This window comes from Phyllobates terribilis, unplaced genomic scaffold, assembly GCF_046119375.1.
Source record: "Phyllobates terribilis strain yellow unplaced genomic scaffold, ASM4611937v1 Scaffold_4__5_contigs__length_816908805, whole genome shotgun sequence".
Lineage (NCBI taxonomy): Eukaryota > Metazoa > Chordata > Amphibia > Anura > Dendrobatidae > Phyllobates > Phyllobates terribilis.
In genome coordinates, this window is record NW_027362764.1 from 786,398,030 (window position 1) to 786,424,327 (window position 26,298).

At 43.8% G+C, this 26,298-nt stretch overlaps 1 protein-coding gene across 7 annotated transcripts in view; it reads right to left on the reverse strand.

Moving 5' to 3' along the window:
* Positions 1–26,298, reverse strand: part of TSNARE1 (t-SNARE domain containing 1) — a 305,999-nt gene that overhangs the window by 173,403 nt on the left and 106,298 nt on the right. For all 7 annotated transcript variants that reach the window (XM_073679958.1, XM_073679959.1, XM_073679954.1 and 4 more), the window contains 3 exons: positions 24,651–24,741; positions 24,114–24,188; positions 19,395–19,451 (listed from right to left, as the gene is read on the reverse strand). In XM_073679958.1, coding sequence (XP_073536059.1) covers positions 19,395–19,451; positions 24,114–24,188; positions 24,651–24,741 — 223 coding nt within the window. The remainder of the gene's footprint in view (positions 1–19,394; positions 19,452–24,113; positions 24,189–24,650; positions 24,742–26,298) is intronic.

Here is a 26,298-nt window from a genome sequence, read left to right on the forward strand (position 1 = left end):
CAGAAGAAAAGAGGAGACACGCAGTGAGTCCAGAAGAAAAGAGGAGACACGCAGTGAGTCCAGAAGAAAAGAGGAGACACGCAGTGAGTCCAGAAGAAAAGAGGATGACACGCAGTGAGTCCAGAAGAAAAGAGGATGACACGCAGTGAGTCCAGAAGAAAAGAGGATGACACGCAGTGAGTCCAGAAGAAAAGAGGATGACACGCAGTGAGTCCAGAAGAAAAGAGGAGACACGCAGTGAGTCCAGAAGAAAAGAGGAGACACGCAGTGAGTCCAGAAGAAAAGAGGAGACACGCAGTGAGTCCAGAAGAAAAGAGGAGACACGCAGTGAGTCCAGAAGAAAAGAGGAGACACGCAGTGAGTCCAGAAGAAAAGAGGAGACACGCAGTGAGTCCAGAAGAAAAGAGGAGACACGCAGTGAGTCCAGAAGAAAAGAGGAGACACGCAGTGAGTCCAGAAGAAAAGAGGAGACACGCAGTGAGTCCAGAAGAAAAGAGGAGACACGCAGTGAGTCCAGAAGAAAAGAGGAGACACGCAGTGAGTCCAGAAGAAAAGAGGAGACACGCAGTGAGTCCAGAAGAAAAGAGGAGACACGCAGTGAGTCCAGAAGAAAAGAGGAGACACGCAGTGAGTCCAGAAGAAAAGAGGAGACACGCAGTGAGTCCAGAAGAAAAGAGGAGACACGCAGTGAGTCCAGAAGAAAAGAGGAGACACGCAGTGAGTCCAGAAGAAAAGAGGAGACACGCAGTGAGTCCAGAAGAAAAGAGGAGACACGCAGTGAGTCCAGAAGAAAAGAGGAGACACGCAGTGAGTCCAGAAGAAAAGAGGAGACACGCAGTGAGTCCAGAAGAAAAGAGGAGACACGCGGTGAGTCCAGAAGAAAAGAGGAGACACGCAGTGAGTCCAGAAGAAAAGAGGAGACACGCGGTGAGTCCAGAAGAAAAGAGGAGACACGCTGTGAGTCCAGAAGAAAAGAGGAGACACGCAGTGAGTCCAGAAGAAAAGAGGAGACACGCAGTGAGTCCAGAAGAAAAGAGGAGGCACGCAGTGAGTCCAGAAGAAAAGAGGAGGCACGCAGTGAGTCCAGAAGAAAAGAGGAGACACGCAGTGAGTCCAGAAGAAAAGAGGAGACACGCAGTGAGTCCAGAAGAAAAGAGGAGGCGCACAGTGAGTCCAGAAGAAAAGAGGAGGCGCACAGTGAGTCCAGAAGAAAAGAGGAGACACGCAGTGAGTCCAGAAGAAAAGAGGAGACACGCAGTGAGTCCAGAAGAAAAGAGGAGACACGCAGTGAGTCCAGAAGAAAAGAGGAGACACGCAGTGAGTCCAGAAGAAAAGAGGAGACACGCAGTGAGTCCAGAAGAAAAGAGGAGACACGCAGTGAGTCCAGAAGAAAAGAGGAGACACGCAGTGAGTCCAGAAGAAAAGAGGAGACACGCAGTGAGTCCAGAAGAAAAGAGGAGACACGCAGTGAGTCCAGAAGAAAAGAGGAGACACGCAGTGAGTCCAGAAGAAAAGAGGAGACACGCAGTGAGTCCAGAAGAAAAGAGGAGACACGCAGTGAGTCCAGAAGAAAAGAGGAGACACGCAGTGAGTCCAGAAGAAAAGAGGAGACACGCAGTGAGTCCAGAAGAAAAGAGGAGACACGCAGTGAGTCCAGAAGAAAAGAGGAGACACGCAGTGAGTCCAGAAGAAAAGAGGAGACACGCAGTGAGTCCAGAAGAAAAGAGGAGACACGCAGTGAGTCCAGAAGAAAAGAGGAGACACGCAGTGAGTCCAGAAGAAAAGAGGAGACACGCAGTGAGTCCAGAAGAAAAGAGGAGACACGCAGTGAGTCCAGAAGAAGAGGAGGCACGCAGTGAGTCCAGAAGAAAAGAGGAGACACGCAGTGAGTCCACAAGAAAAGAGGAGACACGCAGTGAGTCCACAAGAAAAGAGGAGACACGCAGTGAGTCCACAAGAAAAGAGGAGACACGCAGTGAGTCCACAAGAAAAGAGGAGACACGCAGTGAGTCCAGAAGAAAAGAGGAGACACGCAGTGAGTCCAGAAGAAAAGAGGAGACACGCAGTGAGTCCAGAAGAAAAGAGGAGGCACGCAGTGAGTCCAGAAGAAAAGAGGAGACACGCAGTGAGTCCAGAAGAAAAGAGGAGACACGCAGTGAGTCCAGAAGAAAAGAGGAGACACGCAGTGAGTCCAGAAGAAAAGAGGAGGCACACAGTGAGTCTAGAAGAAAAGAGGAGGCACACAGTGAGTCCAGAAGAAAAGAGGAGGCACGCAGTGAGTCCAGAAGAAAAGAGGAGGCACGCAGTGAGTCCAGAAGAAAAGAGGAGGCACGCAGTGAGTCCAGAAGAAAAGAGGAGGCACGCAGTGAGTCCAGAAGAAAAGAGGAGGCACGCAGTGAGTCCAGAAGAAAAGAGGAGGCACGCAGTGAGTCCAGAAGAAAAGAGGAGGCACGCAGTGAGTCCAGAAGAAAAGAGGAGACACGCAGTGAGTCCACAAGAAAAGAGGAGACACGCAGTGAGTCCAGAAGAAAAGAGGAGACACGCAGTGAGTCCAGAAGAAAAGAGGAGACACGCAGTGAGTCCAGAAGAAAAGAGGAGGCATACAGTGAGTCCAATCCAGTGCGCCAGTGCAAGACAGCAGGGACCAATCCAGTGCGCCAGTGCAAGACCGCAGGGACCAATCCAGTGCGCCAGTGCAAGACCGCAGGGACCAATCCAGTGCGCCAGTGCAAGACCGCAGGGACCAATCCAGTGCGCCAGTGCAAGACCGCAGGGACCAATCCAGTGCGCCAGTGCAAGACCGCAGGGACCAATCCAGTGCGCCAGTGCAAGACCGCAGGGACCAATCCAGTGCGCCAGTGCAAGACCGCAGGGACCAATCCAGTGCGCCAGTGCAAGACCGCAGGGACCAATCCAGTGCGCCAGTGCAAGACCGCAGGGACCAATCCAGTGCGCCAGTGCAAGACCGCAGGGACCAATCCAGTGCGCCAGTTCAAGACCGCAGGGACCAATCCAGTGCGCCAGTTCAAGACCGCAGGGACCAATCCAGTGCGTCCGATTAAGACTACAGGCACCAATCCAGAGTGCTGATGCAAAACCACAGGGACTAATCCAGGGCGCCGGACAAGACCAAAGTGGGAGATACAAGACAGAAGACAATCCAGTCCACTAGTCTAACTGGGACTCAAAAGATGGAGCCTGAAGACGGAGTTGCTGGTTGGCGATGCTGGAGGGCAGAGCGAGCTCTGGGCATGATGGTATCTGTAGTAACGGCTGAGCTGGTAACTTTTCGGCGTGTAAACAGACACATACACGGGCGGTGCGGCATCAGCAGGGAGAAGCCGAAAAAGTGAGATCGTATTAGGGGGCATTGAGCTGGGATTGGTAAAGTGGAGCCGCCATTATTGAAACCTTTTGGGTCCTGGTCAACCCCTGAAAGCTCTTATCAGTATCCGTAAGCCTAGTGCTGACCGGAGCACATGTATTCTAGGGGGACGCCATGATAGTAGAGTCCATGATGAGAAAAGCTGAGCGAGACCCCGGGGTCACTGGAGGCTATAATTACATTTCTGGAGCGGACGGTCACAAGAGACTCGGAAGAGGTCAGGGGTCGAGCCATCCTTGATCAGTTCATATGACCAACAACAAGCGTCAGTGCCAGTAATGTATACAGCTTATATATGGATGTACCCGGGAAGCGCTGCGGGGGTGTAAGAAACCTCCACTGCCATTCCTATAGGTATCAGAGACCATGTATAGGTGCGAATAGAAACAGTCGTCTCTCACAGATTATTATAACACAAAAAAATATGGAACAATTAAAATAGTAGATTTATGGTGCCGTAGAGAAGCCCCTAAAACGAGTTCATTTCCTTAAGACAACATGAAATGCAAGAATGAGTAAAAAAAAGGAGTTTGTAAGAATCACCAACAGTCCCCGGGACAGTCCATCCCTCGCCGACAACAGTCCCCAGGACAGTCCATCCCTCGCCGACAACAGTCCCCAGGACAGTCCATCCCTCGCCGACAACAGTCCCCGGGACAGTCCATCCCTCGCCGACAACAGTCCCCGGGACAGTCCATCCCTCGCCAACAACAGTCCCGGGGACAGTCCATCCCTCGTCAACAACAGTCCCGGGAACAGTCCATCCCTCGTCAACAACAGTCCCGGGGACAGTCCATCCCTCGCCAACAACAGTCCCGGGGACAGTCCATCCCTCGCCAACAACAGTCCCGGGGACAGTCCATCCCTCGCCAACAACAGTCCCGGGGACAGTCCATCCCTCGCCAACAACAGTCCCGGGGACAGTCCATCCCTCGCCAACAACAGTCCCGGGGACAGTCCATCCCTTGCCAACAACAGTCCCGGTGACAGTCCATCCCTCGCCAACAACAGTCCCGGTGACAGTCAATCCCTCGCCAACAACAGTCCCGGTGACAGTCAATCCCTCGCCAACAACAATCCCGGTGACAGTCCATCCCTCGCCAACAGTCCCCGGGACAGTCAATCCCTCGCCAACAACAGTCCCCGGGACAGTCCAACCCTCGCCAACAACAGTTCCCGGGACAGTCCATCCCTCGCTAACAACAGTCCCCGGGACAGTCCGTCCCTCACCACCTGTCTCGGGGACAGTCCATCCCTCACCACCTGTCTCGGGGACAGTCCATCCCTCACCACCTGTCTCGGGGACAGTCCATCCCTCACCACCTGTCTCGGGGACAGTCCATCCCTCACCACCTGTCTCGGGGACAGTCCATCCCTCACCACCTGTCCCGGGGACAGTCCATCCCTCACCACCTGTCTCGTGGTCGGTCCATCCCTCACCACCTGTCTCGTGGTCGGTCCATCCCTCACCACCTGTCCCAGGGACAGTTCTCCCCTCACCATCTGTCTTGTGGTCAGTTCACCCCTCTCCACCTGTCCCCAGGGACAGTCTATCCCTCACCAGCTGTCTCGCGGTCAGTTCTCTCCTCCCCACGTGTCCCAGTCACAATCCATCCTCCTTGCCCATTCCACTTACAGACCTGAGAAGCGAGTGGCATTCCCTGGAAGAAATTACCAGCTCCGTCACGTCACGGCTCCGGGGCCATGCTCTGTAAATAACATTTTAAAGCCCCGGTCATATGTAGTTTTGCTCTGACCTCCCCAAGGACGCAGTTTGTAAGGATGGGGGGAGGGGATGATTAACTGCAGCCTTCACTCAAGTCACCTCCGTGTCCAGTCATATCAAGCACACGGCAGACCTGGTGACATAAATGAAAACACATATTGTGTGTACGGCTGAGAAATGTTTACCACTCCAATGACAAAAAGGGCAAGAGTAACTGGAAGACGCTTATTGCTTTTGTTCCTCGGTTCCTTCCTTTCTGAGAATGTAATCACATCGGTGTACGTGCCCTCAGCGCACCGCTGCTCTCCGAGGTGTGTGGAATCAGTGATGAGGCAGAGCCACGTGCCGCGGTACGAAACGGGGAACAACGCCAGCACCAAACCCAAAAAACACCCCAAAAGTCAGAGGAGCACCTCAATGTGAACATCCCGTCTATAACACACCGGCGTCTTTCCCTCAAAATGTAAAAATCCCAATCCCCAGAAATATTAAGGGGGGTCTGCAGTACTCACAAATGTATCGGTGATAGTCGGACTCTCAGCAGCACCGCCGCTCGGTGAAGAGGACTCCGCCCTCACTGGAGCTGCCGCAGCCCCTTCAAGCAGCTCAGAACAAGACCCCTATGATCCGATATTGATGGCCTATCGCAAAAGTTTACCTGTCGTTTCACGTGACTTTTCAGAACAAGCTGTTGTGTGGAGTGTGGACATGAGAAACAACACTATGAAGGATCATTATATAACTCGTATTCTTGGCCCATTTCTGCAGGCGCTCTCTAATTATTCTCTAAGATTGTGGGTGTAGACTAATTGTTATGATGTCGTAAAAAAACAGCACAGACATGAAGGACTCCTGCACTTCTGTCTCTATGTAGTACATCCTCAGAAGCAGCAGCAGCAGCCTGGAGAACATAGTACTGAGCAGCGTAGCTGTGAATCCAGCTCTGGGGCGAAGTAAGACTTGCTAGGAAGCAGTATGCAGGACATAATACAGCTGTACTGAGCAGTGTAGCTGTGAATTCAGCTGTGGGGCGAAGCAAGACTTTCTAGGAAGAAGCAGTATGCAGGACACTACACAGCTGTACAGAGCAGTGTAGCTGTGAATCCAGCTCTGGGGCGAGAACAAGACCTGCTAGGAAGAAGCAGTATGCAGGACACTATACAGCTGTACTGAAAAGTGCAATTCTGAATTCAGAACTGGAATATGATCAAGTTTACTAGAAAGCAGCAACAGCAGCATTACACTGAGCAGTGCAGCTGTGAATTCAGCTCTGGGGTGAGAAGACTTGCTAAGAAGTAAACATGACACTATACAGCTGTATTGAGCAGTGTAGCTCTAAATTCAGCACTGGGATATGATAAAGTTTACAAGAAAGCAGTAACAGTAGCATGGAGGATATTACATTTTACTGTGCAATGCAGCTGTGAATTCAGCTCTGGAGTGAAAAATACTCAGTGAAAAGCAGCCTCTAACATCTTTAATCTGATCCAGTTCTGGGACAGGATATGACTTGCTGATAAGATGCAGTATGGATGACACTATAAAGCAGTATTGAGAAATGTAGCTCTGAATTCATAACTGGGATGTGATAAAATTTAGTAACAGCATCATGGAGGACATTAAACCGCAGAACTGAGCAGTGCAGCTTTGAATTCAGCTCCGGAGCAAAATAAAACTTGCTAAGCAGCAGCAGTATGGAGGACATTATCTAGAAGCATTGAGCAGTGCAGCTGTGAATACAGCTCTGGGGTGAGAAACACTTACTAGAAAGCAGTCTCATATCTGTAATCTGATCTCTCAGTGAACTGTAGTCTAACTTGTCTTGACCAAGACGAATCATAGTAGTTTTTCAAAATAAATGATGTCTACATGAACTAGGGGCAGGAGGGGGAAGTGTCTCATAAGCAGAGAAAGAATTAAGATTTCTCTGAGAACACACATTACAAAGTTTCTTAACTTCACTTGTTTTATTGATTCATGCAAAGTTTCTTGAAACTGCGGCGACCGTTTACATGATGGCTTCCTGCGGTCACCACCAGAGGGAGCTCACTGCATACAGATTAATACAGCGAGTGCAGTGTTCAATGGGAGCTCTAGAAACTCGACTAATGTGTGACAAGAACCAATACCAAAAGGGTCTCGAAGCAATCAGGTGGTCTTCCTTTGTGGTCAGTCGTCCCCTGGAGATTTGTGTTATAGCTGGTTGCCCAATTCAATACTGGCACACATTGAAAATGACGAGTCGCTAAGGACAACTACTCCAACTTTCCTCTGCTCCTCTACGAATAAAGGTGGTCATACATTCTTCTTCTTTTGATGATGGAGTGGCGTGAATTTGTGAGGACAGGATACTGCCGGCACTACTTGGTCATGAAACACGTGGCCAACGGGTCCAGAAGGTCCTAACACGCTATCACTCCTGACACCATCACTGAACGGATCCCTCGGGTTACAAAACCTAAATACATTTACCTCCGCCGATTCATTATTCCATCTTTACCATGGTACTAATGTGTCATGGGCGACGGATGATTAAGAGATGGTGGGGGGAGCAGTCACTTTGATATTTTGCCGGTGACTACGCACTATGATTAATGACGGTGACTGTTCCCAAATGCGCACGTGTCCAATATCAGAGTCATCCTCTAATTGTGCTGCATGTGAGCCCTGACACTGTGCAGCTGCCGCTCCCGTCACCGCACGCAGCTGTCGATCCCGTCACTACGCTGCCTTCAGCTTCATCCTCTGTTTTTCCCAGATGATCTTCCAAGTTGTGTGGGTGCAAAATTACTGGAGTACGTGTATAAATACACAGATATATATATATTTTATTTTGAGCATTTTGCATCAAATTGGTGACAAATCTGCTGCAAACTCTCCATGTACCCTGCGGGTCTGCAGCAATTCCAACATGTCTGGACAAATGCAATACAGAATGCCTTGGCAGCAGAGGTGTGCTAGGAGATGCAGTCTCACTCGCTGATAAGAAGTGGAGGGAGAGGAGCAACAACCATTGAACAATGTTCAGGATTAGCAGCTCTCCATCATGACGGACCTTTCACGGTATGCTCAAGGTTGTAGTTTCTGACATGTTGGAACGCTGCTGACCCCGGGACCGAGTAATAGAGTATGGGAGCTCTGCTCTGCTCCGGACGGCCGTCCATGCTGACTCCAGTCTCTTGCACTTGACTCCTGAATATTCGCTTTTACTTTTGCGGCAATGACATTTGTATAAACTCTTGCGTCGTCTCGCGTCCTCTAAATCCACATATCTGCGGGAAGGAGACGAGGACAGGACATGACTCCACTCGCATCATCCTATTATTTCGCTCTAGAAGAAATCCTTATGTTTTTCCTCACTTCACCCCCGATCCTTGCTAATATCTCTCAAGGTCAGGAAGCCCGGGCCGAGCGCTCGCCTTAATCTGATTAGCGACGCAGCCATCTCGCCGAATCCGATGTCAGCTCCTTTTGTCTCCAGAAAGTCGCTGCAGAGGCTCGAAATGATGAAATATCTGGTATACAGACACTTCCCTTCCGCAAGGTGACACGTCGGATAAACCTCTCCATTTATTCTATCACAATGGATTTACCAGCGCCGGGGGGCCAGGGGAGGACGAGCAAGAATCAGAGGGGGCAGCTATCCTCAAAATATGTTGACAAGTCCCGACAAACAGTCGAGAAACCAAGGAGGAGGTCCCAACACACAGTCGAGAAACCAAGGAGGAGGTCCCAACACACAGTCGAGAAACCAAGGAGGAGGTCCCAACACACAGTCGAGAAAATCGTTAACAATCCCGAAAAGTAGGAAGAATGGGAAGCATTTAAGGAAACCAGGATGGATGAACACAGAACTTAAACACATGCTAAAAAGAAAGAAAGAAATGTTTATTAAATGGAAAGAGGGAGGCATATCTAAAGAAGATTATAATGCAGTCTGCAGATCCTGCAGGGCACGTATCAGGTTAGCTAAAGCTGACAATGAATTAAGGCTTGCAAGAGATGTCAAAAGCAATAAAAAAGGATTTTGGGGGTATGTCAAAAGTAAAAGAAAAGTCAAAGATGCTATAGGATTTTTACAGGATGAAAATGGAGAAATGGTAAGAGAGGATGTTGAGAAGGCCGAACTTTTTAATTCCTATTTTGCATCTGTTTTCTCTCAGAAAGAAAATGTAACTTCAACTGATCTTCACTGTTCTTTTAAAGGAATAGAGGAATCCAAGTTATCTGTAAACAGAAAGATTGTGAGGGAATATTTAGCTAACATAAATGAGTTCAAGTCTCCAGGTCCAGATGAATTACACCCCAGAGTACTGAAGGAGATCGTAGAAGAAATTTTAGAACCACTCTCCATAATCTTTGAAAATTCTTGGAGAACAGGAGAAGTCCCAGAAGACTGGAGAAGAGCAAATGTTGTTCCTATCTTCAAAAAGGGGAAGAAGGTGGACCCAGGGAACTATAGGCCGGTGAGTCTGACTTCTATACCAGGAAAGATCTTTGAACAAATTATTAAACAACATGTATGTAAGTACATGGATAAGAATGAAGTGATTAACCAGAGTCAGCATGGGTTTGTAACTAACAAGTCATGTCAGACTAACTTAATTTCCTTCTATGACAGAATCACTGACTGGGTGGATCAGGGAAATGCTGTAGATATAGTATATCTTGACTTCAGCAAAGCATTTGACAAAGTATCTCACACCATCCTTATTGAAAAAATGACCAAGTATGCAACGGACCAGGCAACTGTTAGGTGGATTCATAACTGGCTTAGTGATCGGACTCAAAGGGTGGTTGTAAATGGCTTCACATCCAGCTGGATGAATGTCTCAAGTGGGGTACCACAGGGCTCCGTCCTGGGACCTGTATTGTTCAACATCTTTATCAATGATTTAGATGAAGGAATTGAGGGTAAGCTGATTAAATTTGCTGATGACACAAAGCTAGGAGGGATAGCTAATACTAGAGAAGAGAGAGAGAGGATTCAAAAAGACCTAAATAAACTGGAGCAGTGGGCAGCAACCAACAGAATGGTTTTTAACAGGGAAAAATGCAAAGTACTACATCTGGGCAATAAAAATGAAAAAAGCACATACAGAATGGGAGGAATAGAGCTAAGCAACAGTACATGTGAAAAAGACTTCGGTATACTAATAGATCATAGACTGAACATGAGTCAACAGTGTGATGCAGCAGCAAAAAAGGCAAATACAATTCTGGGATGTATTAACAGAAGCATACAGTCTAGATCACGTGAAGTCATTATCGGTCTTTACTCCTCTTTGGTCAGACCTCATCTGGAATACTGTGTACAGTTTTGGGCACCACATTTTAAAAAAGACATAGACAAACTGGAGCAAGTTCAGAGAAGAGCGACCAGAATGGTGACTGGTCTACAAACCATGTCCTATGAGGAACGGTTGCAGGATTTGGGAATGTTTAGCTTGCAAAAAAGAAGACTGAGAGGAGACTTAATAGCTGTCTACAAATATGTCAAGGGCTGTCACATTGTAGAAGGATCATCTTTATTCTCATTTGCACAAGGAAAGACTAGAAGCAATGGGATGAAACTAAATGGGAGGAGACACAGATTAGATATTAGAAAAAACTTTTTGACAGTTAGGGTGATTAATGAGTGGAACAGGCTGCCACGAGAGGTAGTGAGTTCCCCTTCAATGGACGTCTTCAAACAGAGGCTGGACAGACATCTGTCTGAGATGATCTAGTGAATCCTGCTTTGAGCAGGGGGTTGGACCAGATGACCCAGGAGGTCCCTTCCAACTCTACCATTCTATGATTCTATGATTCTATGAAACCAAGGAGGAGGTCCCAACACACAGTCGAGAAACCAAGGAGGGCGCAAGAGAGAGGAAGACAGGGCGCAAGAGAGAGGAAGACAGGGCGCAAGAGAGAGGAAGACAGGGCGCAAGAGAGAGGAAGACAGGGCGCAAGAGAGAGGAAGACAGGGCGCAAGAGAGAGGAAGACAGGGCGCAAGAGAGAGGAAGACAGGGCGCAAGAGGGAGGAAGACAGGGCGCAAGAGGGAGGAAGACAGGGCGCAAGAGGGAGGAAGACAGGGCGCAAGAGGGAGGAAGACAGGGCGCAAGAGGGAGGAAGACAGGGCGCAAGAGGGAGGAAGACAGGGCGCAAGAGGGAGGAAGACAGGGCGCAAGAGGGAGGAAGACAGGGCGCAAGAGGGAGGAAGACAGGGCGCAAGAGGGAGGAAGACAGGGCGCAAGAGGGAGGAAGACAGGGCGCAAGAGAGAGGAAGACAGGGCGCAAGAGAGAGGAAGACAGGGCGCAAGAGAGAGGAAGACAGGGCGCAAGAGAGAGGAAGACAGGGCGCAAGAGAGAGGAAGACAGGGCGCAAGAGAGAGGAAGACAGGGCGCAAGAGAGAGGAAGACAGGGCGCAAGAGAGAGGAAGACAGGGCGCAAGAGAGAGGAAGACAGGGCGCAAGAGAGAGGAAGACAGGGCGCAAGAGAGAGGAAGACAGGGCGCAAGAGAGAGGAAGACAGGGCGCAAGAGAGAGGAAGACAGGGCGCAAGAGAGAGGAGAAACAACGGATACATCAGGAAAGGCTCAAACAAGTCACATATCTGCTCCAGGATTTCCTGCAGATACAGCACCCGCCAAACCACCCGAATGTGCAATCTGCCAATGGAGGCAGTATTAAAGGACTATATACAGGGATATAAAAACTATAATACTGCCCCTATGTACAGGAATATAAAAAATATAATACTGCCCCCTATGTACAAGAATGTAACTACTACAATACAGCCCCCTATGTAGAAGAATATAACTACTATAATACTGCCCCTATGTACAAGAATGTAACTACTACAATACTGCTCCTATGTACAAGAATATAACTACTATAATACTGCTCCTATGTACAAGAATATAACTACTATAATACTGCTCCTATGTACAGGAATATAACTACTATAATACTGCTCCTATGTACAAAAATATAACTACTATAATACTGCTCCTATACAAGAATATAAAAACTATAATACTGCCCCCTATGTACAAGAATGTAACTACTACAATACTGACCCCTATATAGAAGAATATAACTACTATAATACTGCTCCTATGTACAAGAATATAACTACTATAATACTGCTCCTATGTACAAGAATCTAACTACTATAATACTACTCCTATGTACAAGAATCTAACTACTATAATACTACTTCCTATGTACAAGAATATAACTACTATAATACTGCTCCCTATGTACAAAAATATAACTACTATAATACTGCCCCTATGTACAGGAATATAACTACTATAATACTGTCCCCATGTACAAGAATAAAACTACTATAATACTGCTCCTATGTACAAGAATATAACTATTATAATACTGCCCCTATGTACAAGAATGTAACTACTACAATACTGACCCCTATGTACAAGAATATAACTACTATAATACTGCTCCTATGTACAAGAATACAACTACTATAATACTACTCCTATGTACAAGAATATAACTACTATAATACTGCCCCCTAAGTACAAGAATATAGCTACTATAATACTGCCCCCTAGGTACAAGAATATAGCTACTATAATACTGCCCCCTATGTACAAGAATATAACTATAATACTGCCCCTATATACAAGAATATAACTACTATAATACTACTCCTATGTACAAGAATATAACTACTATAATACTGCCCCTATGTACAAGAATAAAACTACTATAATACTGCCCCCTATGTACAAGAATATAACTACTATAATACTGCCCCCTATGTACAAGAATATAACTACTATAATACTGCCCCTATGTACAAGAATATAACTACTATAATACTGCCCCCTATGTACAAGAATATAACTACTATAATACTGCTTCCTATGTACAAGAATATAACTACTATAATATTGCCCCTATGTACAAGAATATAACTACTATAATACTGCCCCCTATGTACAAGAATATAACTACTATAATACTGCTCCTATGTACAAGAATATAACTACTATAATACTACCCCCTATGTACAAGAATATAACTACTATAATACTGCTTCCTATGTACAAGAATATAACTACTATAATATTGCCCCTATGTACAAGAATATAACTACTATAATACTGCCCCCTATGTACAAGAATATAACTACTATAATACTGCTCCTATGTACAAGAATATAACTACTATAATACTGCCCCCTATGTACAAGAATATAACTACTATAATACTGCCCCTATGTACAAGAATATAACTACTATAATACTGCCCCTATGTACAAGAATATAACTACTATAATACTACCCCCTATGTACAAGAATATAACTACTATAATACTACCCCCTATGTACAAGAAGATAACTACTATAATACTGCCCCCTATGTACAAGAATATAACTACTATAATACTGCCCCCTATGCACAAGAACATAACTACTATAATACTGCCCCCTATGCACAAGAACATAAGTACTATAATACTGCCCCCTATGTACAAGAATATAACTACTATAATACTGCTCCTATGTACAAGAATATAACTATTATAATACTGCCCCTATGTACAAGAATATAACTACTATAATACTGCTCCTATGTACAGGAATATAACTACTATAATACTGCTCCTATGTACAAGAATATAACTACTATAATACTGCCCCCTATGTACAAGAATATAACTACTATAATACTGCTCCTATATACAAGAATATAACTACTATAATACTGCTCCCTATGTACAAGAATATAACTACTATAATACTGCCCCCTATGTACAAGAATATAACTACTATAATACTGCCCCTATGTACAAGAATATAACTACTATAATACTGCCCCTATGTACAAGAATATAACTACTATAATACTGCCCCTATGTACAAGAATATAACTACTATAATACTGCCTCCTATGTACAAGAATATAACTACTATAATACTGCCCCCTATATACAAGAATATAACTACTATAATACTGCTCCTATGTACAGGAATATAACTACTATAATACTGCTCCTATGTACAAGAATATAACTGCTATAATACTGCCCCCTATATACAAGAATATAACTACTATAATACTGCTCCTATGTACTAGAATATAACTACTATAATACTGCTCCTTATGTACAAGACTATAACTACTATAATACTGCCCCCTATGTACAAGAATATAACTACTATAATATTGCTCCTATGTACAAGAATATAACTACTATAATACTGCCCCTATGTACAAGAATATAACTACTATAATACTGCCCCTATGTACAAGAATATAACTACTATAATACTGCCCCTATGTACAAGAATATAACTACTATAATACTGCCTCCTATGTACAAGAATATAACTACTATAATACTGCCCCTATATACAATAATATAACTACTATAATACTGCTCCTATGTACAGGAATATAACTACTATAATACTGCTCCTATGTACAAGAATATAACTACTATAATACTGCTCCTATGTACAAGAATATAACTGCTATAATACTGCCCCCTATATACAAGAATATAACTACTATAATACTGCTCCTATGTACTAGAATATAACTACTATAATACTGCTCCCTACGTACAAGAATATAACTACTATAATACTGCCCCCTATATACAAGAATATAACTACTATAATACTGCTCCTATGTACAAGAATATAACTACTATAATACTGCCCCTATGTACAAGAATATAACTACTATAATACTGCCCCTATGTACAAGAATATAACTACTATAATACTGCTCCTATGTATAAGAATATAACAACTATAATACTGCCCCTATGTACAAGAATATAACTACTATAATACTGCTCCTATGTACAAGAATATAACTACTATAATACTGTCCCTATGTACAAGAATATAACTACTATAATACTGTCCCTATGTACAAGAATAAAACTACTATAATACTGTCCCTATGTACAAGAATATAACTACTATAATACTGTCCCTATGTACAAGAATATAACTACTATAATACTGCTCCTATACAAGAATATAACTACTATAATACTGTCCCTATGTACAAGAATATAACTACTATAATACTGCCCCTATGTACAAGAATATAACTACTATAATACTGCTCCCTATGCACAAGAATATAACTACTATAATACTGCCCCCTATGTACAAGACTATAACTACTATAATACTGCTCCTATATACAAGAATATAACTACTATAATACTGCCCCCTATGTACAAGAATATAACTACTATAATACTGCCCCCTATGTACAAGAATATAACTACTATAGTATTGCTCCTATGTACAAGAATATAACTACTATAATACTGCCCCTATGTACAAGAATATAACTACTATAATACTGCCCCTATGTACAAGAATATAACTACTATAATACTGCCTCCTATGTACAAGAATATAACTACTATAATACTGCCCCCTATATACAAGAATATAACTACTATAATACTGCTCCTATGTACAAGAATATAACTACTATAATACTGCCCCTATGTACAAGAATATAACTACTATAATACTGCCCCTATGTACAAGAATATAACTACTATAATACTGCTCCTATGTATAAGAATATAACAACTATAATACTGCCCCTATGTACAAGAATATAACTACTATAATACTGCTCCTATGTACAAGAATATAACTACTATAATACTGTCCCTATGTACAAGAATATAACTACTATAATACTGTCCCTATGTACAAGAATAAAACTACTATAATACTGTCCCTATGTACAAGAATATAACTACTATAATACTGTCCCTATGTACAAGAATATAACTACTATAATACTGCCCCCTATGTACAAGAATATAACTACTATAATACTGCCCCTATGTACAAGAATATAACTACTATAATACTACCCCTATGTACAAGAATATAACTACTATAATACTGTCCCTATGTACAAGAATATAACTACTATAATACTGTCCCTATGTACAAGAATATAACTACTATAATACTGCCCCTATGTACAAGAATATAACTACTATAATACTGCCCCCTATGTGCAGGAATATAACTACTATAATACTGCCCCTATGTACAAGAATATAACTACTATAATACTGCTCCTATACAAGAATATAACTACTATAATACTGTCCCTATGTACAAGAATATAACTACTATAATACTGCCCCTATGTACAAGAATATAACTACTATAATACTGCTCCTATGTACAAGAATATAACTACTATAATACTGCTCCTATGTACTAGAATATAACTACTATAATACTGCTCCCTATGCACAAGAATATAACTACTATAATACTGCCCCCTATGTACAAGACTATAACTACTATAATACTGCTCCTATATACAAGAATATAACTACTATAATACTGCCCCCTATGTACAAGAATATAACTACTATAATACTGCCCCCTATGTACAAGAATATAACTACTATAATATTGCTCCTATGTACAAGAATATAACTACTATAATACTGCCCCTATGTACAAGAATATAACTACTATAATACTGCCCCTATGTACAAGAATATAACTACTATAATACTGCCTCCTATGTACAAGAATATAACTACTATAATACTGCCCCCTATATACAAGAATATAACTACTATAATACTGCTCCTATGTACAGGAATATAACTACTATAATACTGCTCCTATGTACAAGAATATAACTACTATAATACTGCTCCTATGTACAAGAATATAACTGCTATAATACTGCCCCCTATGTACAAGAATATAACTACTATAATACTGCCCCCTATATACAAGAATATAACTACTATAATACTGCTCCTATGTACAAGAATATAACTACTATAATACTGCTCCTATGTACAAGAATATAACTACTATAATACTGCCCCCTATGTACAAGAATATAACTACTATAATACTGCCCCCTATGTACAAGAATATAACTACTATAATACTGCCCCTATGTACAAGAATATAACTGCTATAATACTGCCCCCTATGTACAAGAATAAAACTACTATAATACTGCTCCTATGGACAAGAATATAACTACTATAATACTGCCCCCTATGTACAAGAATATAACTACTATAATACTGCTCCCTATGTACAAGAATATAACTACTATAATACTGCTCCTATACAAGAATATAACTACTATAATACTGCCCCTATGTACAAGAATATAACTACTATAATACTGCTCCTATGTGCAAGAATATAACTACTATAATACTGCCCCCTATGGACAAGAATATAACTACTATAATACTGCTCCTATGTACAAGAATATAACTACTATAATACTGCTCCTATGTACAAGAATATAACTACTATAATACTGCTCCTATGTACAAGAATATAACTACTATAATACTGCCCCCTATGTCCAAGAATATAACTACTATAATACTGTCCCTATGTACAAGAATATAACTGCTATAATACTGCTCCCTATGTACAAGAATATAACTACTATAATACTGCCCCCTATGTACAAGAATATAACTACTATAATACTGCCCCCTATGTACAAGAATAAAACTACTATAATACTGCTCCTATGTACAAGAATATAACTACTATAATACTGCCCCCTATGTACAAGAATATAACTACTATAATACTGCCCCCTATGTCCAAGAATATAACTACTATAATACTGTCCCTATGTACAAGAATATAACTGCTATAATACTGCTCCCTATGTACAAGAATATAACTACTATAATACTGCCCCCTATGTACAAGAATATAACTACTATAATACTGCCCCCTATGTACAAGAATAAAACTACTATAATACTGCTCCTATGTACAAGAATATAACTACTATAATACTGCCCCCTATGTACAAGAATATAACTACTATAATACTGTCCCTATGTACAAGAATATAACTGCTATAATACTGCTCCCTATGTACAAGAATATAACTACTATAATACTGTCCCTATGTACAAGAATATAACTACTATAATACTGCCCCCTATGTACAAGAATAAAACTACTATAATACAGCCCCCTATGTACAAGAATATAACTACTATAATACTGCTCCCTATATACAAGAATATAACTGCTATAATACTGCCCCCTATATACAAGAATATAACTACTATAATACTGCTCCTATGTACAAGAATATAACTACTATAATACTGCTCCCTATATACAAGAATATAACTGCTATAATACTGCCCCCTATATACAAGAATATAACTACTATAATACTGCTCCTATGTACAAGAATATAACTACTATAATACTGCTCCCTATATACAAGAATATAACTACTATAATACTGCCCCCTATGTCCAAGAATATAACTACTATAATACTGCCCCCTATGTCCAAGAATATAACTACTATAATACTGTCCCTATGTACAAGAATATAACTGCTATAATACTGCTCCCTATGTACAAGAATATAACTACTATAATACTGCCCCCTATGTACAAGAATAAAACTACTATAATACTGCTCCTATGTACAAGAATATAACTACTATAATGCTGCCCCCTATGTACAAGAATATAACTACTATAATACTGCCCCCTATGTACAAGAATATAACTACTATAATACTGTCCCTATGTACAAGAATATAACTGCTATAATACTGCTCCCTATGTACAAGAATATAACTACTATAATACTGTCCCTATGTACAAGAATATAACTACTATAATACTGCCCCCTATGTACAAGAATAAAACTACTATAATACAGCCCCCTATGTACAAGAATATAACTACTATAATACTGCTCCCTATATACAAGAATATAACTGCTATAATACTGCCCCCTATATACAAGAATATAACTGCTATAATACTGCCCCCTATGTACAAGAATAAAACTACTATAATACAGCCCCCTATGTACAAGAATATAACTACTATAATACTGCCCCCTATGTACAAGAATATAACTACTATAATACTGCCCCCTATGTACAAGAATATAACTACTATAATACTGCCCCCTATGTACAAGAATATAACTACTATAATACTGCCCCTATGTACAAGAATATAGCTACTATAATACTGCCCCCTATGTACAAGAATATAACTACTATAATACTGCCCCCTATGTACAAGAATATAACTACTATAATACTGCCCCCTATGTACAAGAATATAACTACTATAATACTGCCCCTATGCATAGGAACATGAACAGGAGGTTGTTGTGTAGCCGTAGTGATGGTCAGGTCACTCTTGCGGTTGTGTTATCGCTGTGTGTTTGTGCTCGCGCCGTGGTTTATTATATGGTTACACCGCGTTACTTACTTGTTTCTGTCTCTTCTGGTCGCTGCCGATTAACGACTTGGATTTATCCGCTATTTTCTGTGGGTTAGAGAGAAGAGAGAGAAAGGCGTCAGCTCCTGAACACGTTCCCATGACTTTCATTACATGATGGGGCTGAGCGCGGCTGCAGGGTGCGCGGTATCTAAGTATGCCGCATTATTTAAATGACAGCAATAATTATTTTGGGGAGAAAACGAAATGTTGTAGATTTTTTTTATTTTTTTAATATTTCTCACTGCTTTCCAGTCACATCCATCTGCTGCTACAGGGCATTGCTGTCCTGGTAAACACAAATGCAGATTAAAGGATGAAAAAGCAACACAATTTCTATGCAAATTAATCGTTTAAATGTGTTTTTTTTTTCCTTTTTAAGCAAATTGCATTGAGATTAAGGTTAACTCCTTACACTGCGCCACAAAAAAAGGTGAAAAGGTTATATTAAATGTATGTATATTAAACAATAAACTCTACATATGCATATTTAATATGAAATTTAAAGTAAAAAAAAAACAAAAGAAAACAGGATCCACCATTCACAATAGGTGATGTCACAGCTCACCTCCTCCTCCTCCTGTACAATGACTGATAACACCTCTATATACAGTAGATAACACAGGATCCACCATTCACAATAGGTGATGTCACAGCTCACCTCCTCCTCCTCCTGTACAATGACTGATAACACCTCTATATACAGTAGATAACACAGGATCCACCATTCACAATAGGTGATGTCACAGCTCACCTCCCCCCCCTCCTGTACAATGACTGATAACACCTCTATATACAGTAGATAACACAGGATCCACCATTCACAATAAGTGATGTCACAGCTCACCTCCTCCTCCTCCTGTATAATGATTGATAACACCTCTATATACAGTAGATAACACAGGATCCACCAGTCACAATAGGTGAGATCACAGCTCACCTCCTCCCCTCCTGTACAATGACTGATAACACCTCTATATACAGTAGATAACACAGGATCCACCATTCACAATAGGTGATGTCACAGCTCACCTCCTCCTCCTCCTGTACAATGACTGATAACACCTCTATATACAGTAGATAACACAGGATCCACCATTCACAATAGGTGATGTCACAGCTCACCTCCCCCCCTCCTGTACAATGACTGATAACACCTCTATATACAGTAGATAACACAGGATCCACCATTCACAATAGGTGATGTCACAGCTCACCTCCCCCCCTCCTGTACAATGACTGATAACACCGCTATATACAGTAGATAACACAGGATCCACCATTCACAATAGGTGATGTCACAGCTCACCTCCTCCTCCAATAATATAATCCACATGCTAAATGCTGTGCTTTTTGGTCACTGCACCCAATGTATATAGTACAGACCAAAAGTTTGGACACACCTTCTCATTTAAAGATTTTTCTGTATTTTCATGACTATGAAAATTGTACATTCACGCTGAAGGCATCAAAACTATGAATTAAGAGTGTGCAAAGCAGTCATCAAAGCAAAAGGTGGCTACTTTGTAGAACCTAGAATATAAGACATATTTTCAGTTGTTTCACACTTTTTTTGTTAAGTATATAATTCCACATGTGGTAATTCATAGTTTTGATGCCTTCAGTGTGAATGTACAATTTTCATAGTCATGAAAATACAGAAAAATCTTTAAATGAGAAGGTGTGTCCAAACTTTTGGTCTGTACTGTGTAATTTCTGCAGCATGTGCACAAGACATGCGGATTATCATTGGGAAACATGGCAGACATCTTAATAAACGTTTTTAATGCGTTTTCACAGCGGAAATGCAGCAGCTGAAACGCATTAAATCCGCATCGTGGGCACACAGCCTAAAACTACACAGGGGGATCTGGTTAATGATCTCAAGGCAGCTGTGGCCACAGTCACCAAGAAAACCATTGGTAACACATTTTAGGTTTAAAATCCTGCAGTGCCCGCAAGGTCCCCCTGCTCAAGAAGGCACATGTGCAGGCCCGTCTGAAGTTTGCCAGTGAACACCTGGATGATTCTGTGAGTTATTGGGAGAAGGAGCTGTGGTGAGATGGGAAAAGAATTGAGCTTTTTGGCATTAACTCAACTCGCTGTGTTTGGAGGAAGAAGAAGGATGAGTACAACCCTAAGAACATCGTCCCAAACGTGAAGCATGGTGGTGGAAACAATATACCTTGAGGGGAGCTATTCTGCAAAGGGGACATGACGACTGCACTGTACTGAAGAGAAGATGGATGGGGTCATGTATTGTGAGATTTTGGCCAACAACCTCCTTCCCTCAGTGAGAGCATTGAAGATGGGTCGTGGCTGAGTCTTCCAGCAAGACAATGACCCAAAACACACAGCCAAGGCAACAAAGGAGTGGCTCAAAAAGAACCACAGTAAGGTCATAGAGTGGCCTAGCCAGTCTCCAGACCTTAATCCCATAGAAAACTTATGGAGGGAGTTGAAGCTCCGAGTTGCCAAGCAACAGCCTCAAAATCTGAATGATTTAGAGATGATCTGCAAAGAGGAGTGGACCAAAACTCCTCCTGACATGTGCACAACCCTCATCATCAACTACAAAAATAGTCTGACTGCTGTGCTTGCCAACAAGGGTTTTGCCACCAAGTATTAAGTGTTGTTTGCCAGAGGGATCAAATACTTATTTCTCACTGCAAAATGCAATTAAATTTATCTAAATTAATATAATGTGATTTTCTTGATTTTTTGGGGATATTCTATCTCTCCATGTTAAAATTAACGTACGCTTAAAATTATAGACTGTTCATGTCTTTGTCAGTGGGATAACGTACAATACCAGCAAGGGATCAAATACTTATTTCCTTCACTGTATTTGTTGTTGCTGTAATCGCACCGGCCTGGAGAATCATGTAACCAGGTTATTGTTAACAAATAACTAATGCTATAAAAATAAAACCCAAAAATATAGCTGCTGGTATTTTTTTTCCCACTCTTTCACCGCACTTGGACTTTCTTTTTCGGTATTTTTCCCACGACTCTGGAGGATGTGACGCAGGAGGACGTGACACTGGAGGATGTGACGCAGGAGGACGCACTGCTGGAGGATGCGACGCAGGAGGACGTGACGCTGGATGATGTGACGCAGGAGGACGCACTGCTGGAGGATGTGACGCTGGAGGACGCGACGCTGGAGGATGCGACGCTGGAGGATGTGACGCTGGAGGACGCGACGCTGGAGGATGTGACGCAGGAGGACGCGTCGCTGGAGGATGTGACCCAGGAGGACGCGTCGCTGGAGGATGTGACGCAGGAGGACGCGTCGCTGGAGGATGTGACCCAGGAGGACGCGTCGCTGGAGGATGTGACCCAGGAGGACGCGTCGCTGGAGGATGTGACCCAGGAGGAAGCGGCGCTGGAGGATGTGACGCAGGAGGACGCGGCGCTGGAGGATGTGACGCAAGAGGACGCGTCGCTGGAGGATGTGACCCAGGAGAACGCGCCGCTGGAGGATGTGACGCAGGAGGAAGCGGCGCTGGAGGATGTGACGCAGGAGGACGCGTCGCTGGAGGATGTGACGCAGGAGGACGCGTCGCTGGAGGATGTGACCCAGGAGGACGCGCCGCTGGAGGATGTGACCCAGGAGGACGCGTCGCTGGAGGATGTGACGCTGGAGGACGCGGCTGCTGGAGGATGTGACGCTGGAGGACGCGGCTGCTGGAGGATGTGACCAAGGAGGACACGTCGCTGGAGGATGTGACGCAGGAGGATGTGACGCAGGAGGACACGTCGCTGGAGGATGTGACGCAGGAGGACGCGTCGCTGGAGGATGTGACGCAGGAGGACGTGACACTGGATGATGTGACGCAGGAGGACGCGGCACTGGATGATGTGACGCAGGAGGACGCGACGCTGGAGGACACGGCGCTGGAGGATGTAACCCAGGAGGACGCGTAGCTGGAGGATGTGACGCAGGAGGACGCGTCGCTGGAGGATGTGACGCAGGAGGACGCGTCGCTGGAGGATGTGACGCAGGAGGACGCGTCGCTGGAGGATGTGACGCAGGAGGACGCGTCGCTGGAGGATGTGACGCAGGAGGACGCGTCGCTGGAGGATGTGACGCAGGAGGACGTGTCGCTGGAGGATGTGACGCAGGAGGACGCGTCGCTGGAGGAGGTGACGCAGGACGATGCGGCGCTGGAGGAGGTGACGCAGGACGATGCGGCACTGGAGGATGTGGCGCAGGAGGACGTGACGCAGGAGGATGCGCTGCTGGAGGATGTCACGCAAGAGGACGCGTCGCTGGAGGATATGACGCAAGAGGACGCGTCGCTGGAGGATGTGACGCAGGAGGACGCGGTGCTGGAGGATGTGACGCAAGAGGACGCGGCGCTGGAGGATGTGACGCAGGAGGATATGGCACAGGAGGACGCGGCGCTGGAGGATGTGACGCAAGAGGACGCGGCGCTGGAGGATGTGACGCAGGAGGATGTGGCGCAGGAGGACGCGGCACTGGAGGATGTGACGCAGGAGGACGCGTCGCTGGAGGATGTGACGCAAGAGGACGCGTCGCTGGACGATGTGACGCAGGAGGACACGGCTGCTGGAGGATGTGACGCAAGAGGACGCGTCGCTGGAGGATGTGACGCAGGAGGACACGGCTGCTGGAGGATGTGACGCAAGAGGACGCGTCGCTGGAGGATGTGACGCAGGAGGACGCGGCTGCTGGCCTCTTACCTTCTGTACGGCCCCGTAGCGCTGGATGGCCTCGGATAACTGACTCTTCAGTCTGTCCAGCTGCAGACGATCTTGCTGGAAGATCAAAAGAAGGGGAAAAAGAAAAACTAATAAAACTGTGACCTGTGATCAGCTAAACACAACAATGTATCACTGGTGTCTGAACACAAATTGGTGCACACGCAGCATCCAGGAGCCACATTTCTCTGGGAGGCGGCATAGACGCCAGCGTTACATTTCTGCCCAACATGATTAAAGGGAGTTGTCTAAAATTAGAAAAACATGGCTGCCTTTTTACAAAAACAGAGCCCCCCCGACGTCTTCAGGTTGCATCAGATATTACAGCTCAGCTCCTTTTGTCCAGAGCTGCGATACCAAACGTGTCCTGAAGGGGCGCTGTTTTTAGTAGCAGGTGCCCGTGTTTCTCCATCACTACGAAGCCAATTTAGCCTCCTGAAGCTTATTCTATAATTTGAGTATGTGACGGGGGGCTCGATACGAATGAACCGCCGTGCTGCGGAGGGTGCGCACACTCACCCGGGTGGAGCCTCTCACAATCTCGGAGAGCTGGCGGATGGATTTGGTGCTGGAAGTTATGGTGTAGTTGGTTTCCTGCTGCGTCACATGCCTAAAAACACAGAAACGGGTTATAATTAAAACAAAACAAAACGTCTTCAAAAATATAAAAGAGTTTAGAAAGTAAAAAAAAAAAAAAGTCCTAACAATATTTCCAGCCATTGAGGTCTCCAGTATAAATCTCATCCTTCATGTAAGATGCTGAGTAACTCCACAGGTCGCTTATAAGATCACACCAGTAGGTCTCATCCTCTGGTCACACCCAGAGCTGCATTCATAATTCTGCAGGCTGCTATTTGGAGCTGATAAGGGAAGCACACAAGCTCCGAGTCTCGCCGTATTGCGTTCTGGCTCTGTACCGAGGGGAACACGCAGACATGTTGGACTTGCCGAGGTATCACAGCGGAGGACACTGCGTACACGCCGTGACAGCTAACAGGAAGGTAGCAAGTTGCTATATGCAGCTCTGGGTGTGACTGGAGTAGAATTACAAATTCATGGTGTAACACGACAGTCACATAACATCTATAGTCAGGAATCACAATGGAAGATGATAAAGCGGCAGGAGACAGCAAGGACACTGAGCTAACAGGAAGGCAGCAGCATGCTCCCCGCAGCTCTGGCTGTGACCACAGTACAAAAGAACACCACCTCCGATACACAAGGCTTACAGTGCAGCAGCAACTATATTCCCATCAGTGAGGGGTCAGGTATCAGCTCCATCCACAGCACAGAACTAGTGGTGTTACATAGGACTGCAGGGGACATCTCCTACATTATCTGTACTCAGAGAGTTATCACTGTGTTATCTGTGGTGTTACATAGGACTGCAGGTGACATATACTACATTATCTGTACTCAGAGATATCACTGTGCTATCTGTGGCGTTACATAGGACTGCAGGTGACATCTACTACATTATCTGTGCTCAGAGAGTTATCACTGTTATCTGTAGTGTTACACAGGACTGCAGGTGACATCTACTACATTATCACTGTGTTATCTATGGTGTTACATAGGACTGCAGGTGACATCTACTACATTATCTGTACTCAGAGAGTTATCACTGTGTTATCTGTGGTGTTACATAGGACTGCAGGTGACATCTACTACATTATCTGTGCTCAGAGAGTTATCACTGTGTTATCTGTGGTCTTACATAGGACTGCAGGTGACATCTACTACATTATCTGCTCAGAGAGTTATCACTGTGTTATCTGTGGTGTTACATAGGACTGCAGGTGACATCTACTACATTATATGTGCTCAGAGAGTTATCACTGTGTTATCTGTGGTCTTACATAGGACTGCAGGTGACATCTACTACATTATCTGCTCAGAGAGTTATCACTGTGTTATCTGTGGTCTTACATAGGACTGCAGGTGACATCTACTACATTATCTGCTCAGAGAGTTATCACTGTGTTATCTGTGGTGTTACATAGGACTGCAGGTGACATCTACTACATTATCTGTACTCAGAGAGTTATCACTGTGTTATCTGTGGTGTTACATAGGACTGCAGGTGACATCTACTACATTATCTGTACTCAGAGAGTTATCACTGTGTTATCTGTGGTGTTACATAGGACTGCAGGTGACATCTACT